General features: G+C 37.1%; 1 protein-coding gene across 1 annotated transcript in view; it reads right to left on the bottom strand.

The window, feature by feature from the left end:
* Nucleotides 1-760: 760 nt before the first annotated feature.
* DTHD1 (death domain containing 1) overlaps nucleotides 761-9695 on the bottom strand; it is a gene marked incomplete at both ends in the record, with an annotated part of 58728 nt that continues 49793 nt past the window's right edge. Inside the window, 2 exons of the mRNA XM_081304147.1 lie at nucleotides 761-1083; nucleotides 5321-5378. Coding sequence (XP_081160273.1) covers nucleotides 761-1083; nucleotides 5321-5378 — 381 coding nt within the window. The remainder of the gene's footprint in view (nucleotides 1084-5320; nucleotides 5379-9695) is intronic.

Genomic DNA, 9695 nt, shown 5'->3' with positions numbered 1-9695 from the left:
GTGTCAATAATTGAAACTAATTGCCTCTGGTATTTGCAAGCTAACACCATATTGGCCTGTGCTATTAGGTTTCTGTTAACTGAGACTTCTTTTTTTAAGTAGGTAAAAGAGGCCCTGAATTCTTTTATTTACAATTCATTTTTTCTGCACTGCCTCATTTCACTAATAATAAAATAAGAATATTTCCCTATTCTAAGCTACATTATTTTTAAGAGAAGCTGTGGCAGTCAAAAGCTAAAGAATTTTTCTATTTTTAACTTATTACAAGTTTTTCTGTTTTCTAAAAGTGACTTGCTATTACTAACATCAGCCCCATTTATTTTGTATTGCTACCTGTGGGTCCCAAGGTATCTCTGTAACTTGATTTGGTTGCTTGGAGTCATGGGAAACACATTTAATTTTCCATAGATAACAATTTTTAAAAAGTGATTTTGTAGTCATATCTTTCGTGTGTACATAGCAAGCAGCCTTGGCTATTAAAATGTAAATAGGACCAACTCTATTGCAAATGCTATGAAGTTTGACCAAACCCAAGACTTTCAGAGTTGCAGAAAACATGTCACTCACAGTGAAGAAGCCCGCAGAAACAGGAATGTCTTATTGTCTATTAATATTTCTCCATTGTTTCAATTGATTTCTCGTGTCTATCAAACAAACCCACTTCAAACAATGTCACTTGAAAAATTCTCAGTAAACCTTGACAGAAACAGTCTTTAAACCATGAGAGTTTTTCTAAGGCAAAAGGATGAGTCACCAGCTCTTACTCAGGTTCCATATCAAACCACTGTTGGGGTTCAGTGAATACTTTATTTTCCCACTTGAACTTGAACTCTCCTGCAAGATCACTCCTGCCCATCTTTCGAAGGTGACGAGCCAGGAGGCGAACTTTGTCAGTGGAAGTTGGGAGAGATTTTTTCCAGAAGCAAAGAAGTTCATGGATCTGCTCCGTGAGGTCATCAGGGTGCTTGAGTTTGATGAGCTGAATGGTGCTACGGCGCAGAGGGAGGGACGAAGCAAGGACCTCAGCATTTTCTTCTGAGAGTTCCTCTGCCAGCCAGTGGAACAAGTTATCCCAAAGGGCTTCTGGAGGCACACACAGAACACCCAGTGTTAGGAAGCTTGCTTGAGGGATGTGCTAATTCAACCCTTCACACCTGCTCACAGGAATATACTAGCCCTCTGGTTTGGCTTCTGAGCAGCAGAGACTTGTGGGACCACCCAGGTGGACAGTTGAGAGCTTTTGAATTCCTGCCATTGCTGAGGTCATCATCTGAGCCTGCTAGCTATGGTAAAGGGCTAGAAATGCTCCTCAAATTTTAATGTACCTGAGAACCAGAAGGACTTGTTAAAATGTTTCTTTGGTTTCCAGCCCACAGTTAATTGAATAGGACTAGCATGGGGCAAAACATGGCATCTTCAACAGGCTTCTAAGAATGCTGACACCGGAGGTCCTTTGCCATTCCTAGCCTTGTAGCACTGCGTCAAAGGATGTTTCATAGGTTCAAAAAGATATTCATCTTTATTAGTATTAAAGTGATGAATAAATTATGCTAGAAGCTAGCTGGTCCTCACATATTCATGCAAATACACACACACACACACACACACGTGTATGTGTGAGTGTGTGTGTGTGTGTGTGTGTGTGTGTTTATACACAGCTCACCAATTTCACTACCCAAAGAGCATTCTGGGCAAAGTTCATTACATCAACATTTCCTCTGGACCTCTGGACTATTTTGACTTGAACACATCTCCTCTGAATATATCCTATATTCTCTGTGTATTTTTCCCCTTAACCTGAGACTCCTGCCTGCTTCCTAATCCATGATTCCATCTGGTATTTCTATGGTTTTCATTGCATAATTCAAAGCCATCACTCTAAGTAAATCCCCTGTATCCCTCTATGTTTCCTCTTCCATATACAAGCCATAAACTATCTTTTCCCTTCCATATATCAGACCTAGCCTGCATACTTTCTTCTACTCTCAGGCTCATTCCCTGGCCTTATATGAGCAAAGAATTCCATGTCTTCCCCCTATTACTTAATTACCCTTTCCACCTACCTCCTCATATAAATTACGCTCTGATTTTACACTATAAAGCTGCTTATCTGTGAATATTACTTAAAGGAAGGAGCTAAATATCCTTGTTTGTTTTCAAATAATTGTTCTTCTACCATCATGCAATGCATTCACTTAGATGTCTATGCTACCTAGGTGAACCTTTCTCCCCTACCCACATTATCTATCGCCAGCCATCAGCCATGACATTGATAATCATTCATGCTACTGACCGCATGGTTCCTTAATCTTATTAATTCCAGTGACCTGTCCTGTGACTTCAAATTAGAAACTGACTTTCAGAGTTATTCTTCCCATTTCATCATCTGCCAGAATCATGCCTCCTTCATGGCCTCAGCTTCTCTATATTACTACTAACTACTACCTGCTAAACTCCCATAGCTTCTATTCCTCTGCTTCTGCATAATGTTCTCTGTCCCCATCACTAATAGAGCAATGCCTGCTGTCATTCAATCGCCCCTGCAGGGTCTTACATACCTCTGTGCCAGTGCTGCTCCTAAAGATCAGTTATATACATCAAATATGGTCATGCATCCAACTTAAAACATGTTATCCACCTTAGCCTTATTGTCATTATTGTCAATTTGTCAACTCTAGTCATGAAGGTTGGGGGATATTGAGTGTCCCCAAATGGCCTCTGTTTTGAAGGTTGATCAGTAGTAGCTGAACTACTCCAGCTACCCAATTATGAAAATATGTTATTGTGCCTACTAAACACTATGCTATTTTATTCTATTGAGCCCTTAGCATTCACAAATCCATTTAAAATTTTTCTAATCACAATTTCAGAATTTCCATAGCAAAAACCAAAATCTTTTCTCCTGTCTCACTCTCCTGTTTCACCCAGCCCAAATCTGTTTTTCCCACTTTACACAAAGCCATTCTGCTTGAGTTCTTATAACCTTGTTTTCATTCCCAAAGTACTTTCTTACAAAATCTCTGCCTGTGTTTGCTGGATTCCATCCCACCCTGCATTTTTCATCCAATATTTTCCCTTTACATCTGTCCCTCAATCTCCTCCTCACTGTGGGTCCTTCCATGGTTCTTATAAACATGCTCAGGTCTTCCCCCTTATACTATAATATAAAGCCACTGTGCTATCTCTTCCCTTTTCTTTTTTTAACCATAAAAATCTTTTAATGTCTCATGTGCCATGAGGCCTCAAGTTCCTCACTATCTACTGAGCACTTATATGCTTGCTTTAGGGATTCTATGACCTTTATAAAAACTGCTATTTCGGCCTTTATTCAAACCTTCCTAGAGAATTCTTAATTATTACTTGCAGCAAGTGAATCTTGGCCTGCATCTTCTTAGACTTCCACAAAACATTTAACTTCTTTCCTTGGATTTCATGTTCTCCCCAAGATCTACTGTTCCTTCTCTTGCCCTTGTCTGACTCATCCTCCTGGTGCTGCTAAATTACTGCTTCCTACCTCAGGCCTCTTCTATTTCTGCTCTCTTTACCAATGAATTCATCAATTCTTAGTTACTTGACCATAGCTTCTAGGTGAAATATCCCAGATCTGTTATCTCTCATCTTTAACTTTGTTTCCTAAATCCTAGAATAGTCTTTGCAATATTCATTTTTCTCAAAATCTCTACCAGTGAATTGGAAATTGGTATCCTGGCACCTTCTTACTTGCTTCCTGGCTATCATGAAGTGAACAGGCATCTTCCACCATGTGCCATGATGTACTATATCACCACAAACCAAAAGCAATGGGCCAAGTCATCATGGACTACAACCTCTATAATTGTGAGTCAAAATGAACCTTTCCTCGTTTTAAGTTGATTAACTCAGGCATATTGTCACAGAGATGAGAACTGATGACCACAATGCCCTATCTGTCTTTGCTGGATGGAGTACAACATTCTAATTTATATCCTTGCTATCAGTTTTGACTCACTTTGTCCTCTGCACACAACTTCTGCACAACCATTCTGCATCCAATCTGATCTTGTTAGTCCCCTATTAATAATCTTTGAAAGATTTATTATCCTATTGTCTAAACTTCTAAACTTGGCATTTAAACTTTTAATAGTTTTATCGTACTGAAAATATGTAGCCTTATCTACCACCAACCTTCCTATAGAAGCTTTGATGACATGATAGCAACTCAGGACTTCATAGCACACATAAGAAGAATTATTGTATTCTTATGCTACCCAGTGATTATTGACAGGAGCAGTAATTATGCTTTTATTTGAATATCAATTTCTTTAAAAGTGAACAATGATGAACTTGCCAAGCTTTCATCTATTGATGTTGTTATTATTGTTTTTTTCTATATCATTTTCCTTCTCTTTTAAAGCAGCTGTATTGTTCCTGAGATACTACATTGTAATACTAAAGTTAATTCCTGTTCTATTCTAATGTAGTTCAGTAAAGTCTATGCATTTTCTGGTACCCCTAAGTGTAACCTCTAATTGGAATTCTGTGCTATCCATGGTGAGCCTGATAAAGTAGTGAAAACCCATCCACTGATGTCTTTTGAAGACAAGTGATTGCATTAATAGCTATTAACATCACAGAAAGAATTGCTTTAAAGGCTAAAATAGAATAAAGGTGTCAATTCTGCCCTTAAATCTGCATCAGCATAATACACCAACATGCTTTCCTGCACATAACCCTGAATATTATGCATAACCACAGCCAAATATAAAATATGTTCTTTGAGGATTCATACTAATATATACTTCTCTTTAAATCTATTTACCACAAATGTAGGTTTGAATTGAACACACTTAAACATTTACAATTTAATGGTCAAAATTTCAGAATGAATTGTTGCTGTCTATTTACCAAATTAACAAATTATTTGTTACTTATCTAATTTATATTTCTAAATAAAAATGATTTATGGGGCTGGGATTGTGGCTAAGCTGTAAAGTACTCGCCTTGCACATGTGAGGCCCTGGGTTTGATCTTCAGCACCACATAAAAATAAATAAATAAAGGTATAAAAAATAAAATACATGCACATTATTTTGTATAATTATAAAAAAAGATTTATATTTCTTATAGATTTCAGTACAAATTTCATGACATGCATATTTGAGAATGATATTTTGGTTTATATGTACATGACTTTGCAAGAAAATTCCATTTATTAAACATGATAAAACTTAATGATTAAATGAAAAGTCACTTTCTCCAGTCTATTTTGTAGAAGGATTCACGCATACATAAAATATGAGAGGAGAAAAAGTACTATGAGTACGGAGCAAATGTTCCTTACCTAGAGGATCTTTAGAAATTCTCTTGGTACTCTGTGGACGGATGATTAATTTTTCATGCTATTGGGAGGGACAGAGAATAAGTAGAAGAAATTATTTATTGGTAAATAAATAAAACCCCATATGAACCTCACCCCTACTTAGAAGAAGCACTGAATTGCATATCTTGCAAAATTAGATCTTGTATTTGTGCATGCATGTTCAGCAATTGTTTTCCTAAGATAAGACAAAGTAAAGCAACCCAATTTAAATTTAAGAATACACATTTGAATATTATTAGAGCACTCACATGAACTTGGAACAAACATTTCCCAACTAAAGCTCAAAACTATTAAAGCCAACTAACATAGAGCAAACTATCTCTATGCCACAAACATGGTTTTGGTAAAATCTCTAGTAGGTTGGTCATTGTTCTTCAACATTCAGCACAGGTACCTGATAGTTAATTGAACAATAGTTTGTGAGAATGAACAGGTGAATGTTCAATGAACAAGTTGATAAAAACAATCAAGGCACTGAGCATATATTATTCTCAACCAAATATTTTATCAAGAAATAATTGCATATATAATCATTTCTTTTCTACACTATCTGCAGAACAATTTATTCTCATTTAATGAGGGATGGTGGAAACAGCACAAGAGATAAGTTAAAAACATCTGAGTTTGGATACCAGTTTAAGTGATTGAGAGCAGTGTTACTGTGGAACACTTATCTCTAAATCTCTCTTAAATGTTCGTTATAAACCACATCACAAAAAACTTGCACACAAATGTTCATAGCAACTCTATTTGTAATAGCCAAGTCTAGAAACTGTAAAAATTGTTTTTGATGATATATTCAAAATCCTGGATATTATTCAATTAATAAAAGGACAAATTGAAGCTACATGCAATAGCTTCTAACTTCATTTTCCAAGGGCCACTAGGCATCATGCCAAGTACAAAATTCAAGTCTCAAAACTTTGCATATTCTGATTTCACATACATTATCTTCTTGAAATTATGTAATTTTAAAGATGTATAACAGATAATTAGAGATTGTTTGTACTTACTGATCTGGGAACATGACTAGAAAGAGGTGGCAAAAAAGAGATCATTGTGGTGATGGACCAGTCCTGTTTTGAATGTGGTGGTGGGCACATGAATCTACCTACCCATTTGGTAAAATTGCACAGAATTATATACACACATCATATCACAGTGTATCAACGTCAACCTCCTGGCTTTGATACTATATTATTGTTATGTTAAGATGAAACTACTGAGGAAACTGGGCAAAAAAAAATACTCTTTTGTAACTTCCTGTAAACCTATAATAATTTCTGTTTTTTTTCAGTGCTGGGGATCAGACCCAAGGACTCATGCATGCTGAGCATGGATTTTACCACAGAGCTACATGGCCAGCCCCACAATATTTTTTAAAAGCCTACTTCAAAGTATGAGATAAGGAGGACATAACTGCTATATGTTAGTGTATGTCACATTGCTTCCTGCTGAGCACTCAGTACAAGTAAGTTGAATCTGAATTTCATTTTTTGTAGACATTACATAATCATGGAACCATATAAAACTTCCTTTAAGAAGATTTAATAGGTTGGAATTAGGAAACAGTAGAAGTTAAAGTATACTACATTGCAGCATTACAACGTAATTACATTTTTGAGGCATCAAGGATGTGCCTCAGAATTGTGAGATGACTATCAATTTAAACAGGACAGCAGACTCTTCATTCCTGTCAGAAGACATATCACCTGGACTGAGCCTGGGGCAAGAGGTACATGCCAGGTTTTTATCTTTTCTTTATGTTAATTGTTTCTCCTGTCAGTTCATCTTTGTTCACGAATGCATCTTAATGCACTGAGAGTGGTTCTAGTATTTACTAGATGGATTATTTTTCTCATCTATGAAAATTCAGGTAAGCACTTCATCTGACATACAACCACAGAGGGAATAAATTGTGGTAGCACAGGTGCTTTTGAATGCCCAGACATAGGGGATTTTCAGTGCTGCCTTCCCTTCTTTTTACTACCCATCTACTCTCTCCCCTTCCAGTTCTCTGTTTGCATGATTTTCTCTGTGCACAATTTTTGTCTGTGTACTAATCTTGCTTTGCACATTGTTTCTTGAAACTCACTTTTGTCCAGGGTCAGCACCAAGCCAAACAGAAGGCTTCTGCTTGTCCTTCCACCGTCTTCCCTCGCCCACATGCCCAGTGTCCTCACATGGCTTTCTGGAAGCCTTCCTCCGCAGGAAGTCTGAAGTTTTCCTAGTTGCTCTCCCCGCCCCCTTCTTCTAATTAGAAGGCACCCTTCTGTTACCTCTACTCAACTTTGCTATTCTTCTCAAGTAACATGGTTTTCATGTTAATATTGTACATTTTAACTTGCAGAATACAATTTCTTCAATGCCACTGTCAACATGTTAGTGCACAAGGAGATGGCTCATTGGGCAAATCAAAATGTGGCTCTCAAGCTCTCTGTAAGCTGTGTCCTTGATACACATCGTCCTTATAAAGAGGGAAACTGGGGCTTCTGTCGCACTTTTGCCCTCACTATAAAGCTCTCAAGAAATCTATAAATAATAAAACTATAAGTAATCCAGATGTTTATAGATGTGTTGTATTTACACTGCTAAGAGCAACACAGGCCTCATCTACTTGGAAGTGATTAAAACACTGAAACCAAAGAACCACTCACACTGGAAGTGGCTGTTATGGGTGCCAGGAGCTTTCCCGCTGCTGCTGTGAGGATTCCTTTAATTACTCACTATTCTTTACATGCCACCCCAATATAATCCTCCTATTCTTAAAACTACGTAGAGAATTTTATAGTTGGACTCAACTAGAGTGACAATTTTATCTGTTGCGTGCAACCCCACAAACTGACTTGGGCATATTCAGCATTTTTCTAGGTAAGGTCCCAGCGGCCTGCTGAAAAGAGTCTGTCAAGTCCTAAATCATACGCCTGGATATTTCTGAGACTCAGCTTAATTTCATGATCCAGCTTGCACTTCAGCATCCATACAATAACCTTCCAGACTGGGCATTTCTCTAAATGCTTATCAGACATGTATGATACTCTCAAAATTGATCCTGCTTCAGAGATATTAAAAAATTCATTTCTTGTTAGTTATCTCACTTGCCTTCCATATACACAGAGTGTGCAAGAGTGCACTTCCTGTTTTCCTCTATGATGGCTGAGAATATTTCAGCTCAAAAGTGCTAGTTCTCCTGTGAGACGCCAACAGAGTGCAGAAGCAGGCATGAGCAGCAAAGCTAATCTTTCCCCAGTGCCACTCTGCTTGACCATGTGAGGGCTCACTTGGTCAGTTCCAGGCTTCTGATTCAACCCTTTCCTCAGTTTCCTGAATTTTAAAACCATTACATCACATTACATAGTCTCTAGGTTTGTTGTAAGCATTAAATGAAATAAAGTATGTAGTGCATGATCTTTTTTCTCCATTGTTGTGCACGTGTTGTTCAGTGTCTGTGGTAATGATGGTGTGAAAAAAAAGTACTGTATAAAAGTGCAGGATGTACAGTTCTGTACAGAACATGATACTTGGCAATGGTATGTAAGTAACTACATTAATGTAAGTGACTACATTACTGGTTTGTGTGTTTACCATATAATATAGTACTTTTTAAAATTTAATTGATTCATAGTATTTGTATGTATTTATAGGGTACAGTATGATTTGACACATGTACATAATGTGTAATGATCGAATCAGAGTAATTAGCATTTCTATCTCCTTTAACACTCATCATTTCTATGTGTTGGGAACCTTCTACTCTTCTCTTCCAGTTATTGTGAAACAGTTTTTGTGTCCAGTGATATGGTAAGGACTTTCTGATAATTTTAACATCATTTAGCACAGATGCCACATGGTATTACAACAAAACAACAGCTTTATACAACTAGCAACAACAAAAACTGTCAGGCTGCTGTTGTTACTTTTATCATTTACCTTAGGACACATGCACCCAGATCTTTTCTCAGATTATTATTATAATATCTTGTGGCAACAACTCCTTCATCTAATGCTACCCACACCTCTCCCACCCCACACATGTATCATAGATTGTTCTGGTAAACAGTCTTTTATTTTATATTAGAAGACAAACAAGAGAAAGTGATGTGATCAATGGTAGAAAGAGAAAGTACATATAATCATTATCTTTCTGTGTATCTTTAACATGGACTTTTAGAAGGTGCATTTGGTCAGTAAGTCCTGGCTTCCACTGCTCACTCTACTCTGTATTTATTTTTGCATAGAGGCCTGTTTAACTAAGTAGTAGTCACCATTTGCTTAACTTGAGTGCATTTATTGCATCATAATCATAAACTGTATTCTCAGTTTTATAATAATGTGG

Source organism: Spermophilus citellus (assembly GCF_964194105.1).
Source record: "Spermophilus citellus genome assembly, chromosome: 8".
Lineage (NCBI taxonomy): Eukaryota > Metazoa > Chordata > Mammalia > Rodentia > Sciuridae > Spermophilus > Spermophilus citellus.
This window is presented reverse-complemented; position numbering and strand designations above follow the sequence as displayed.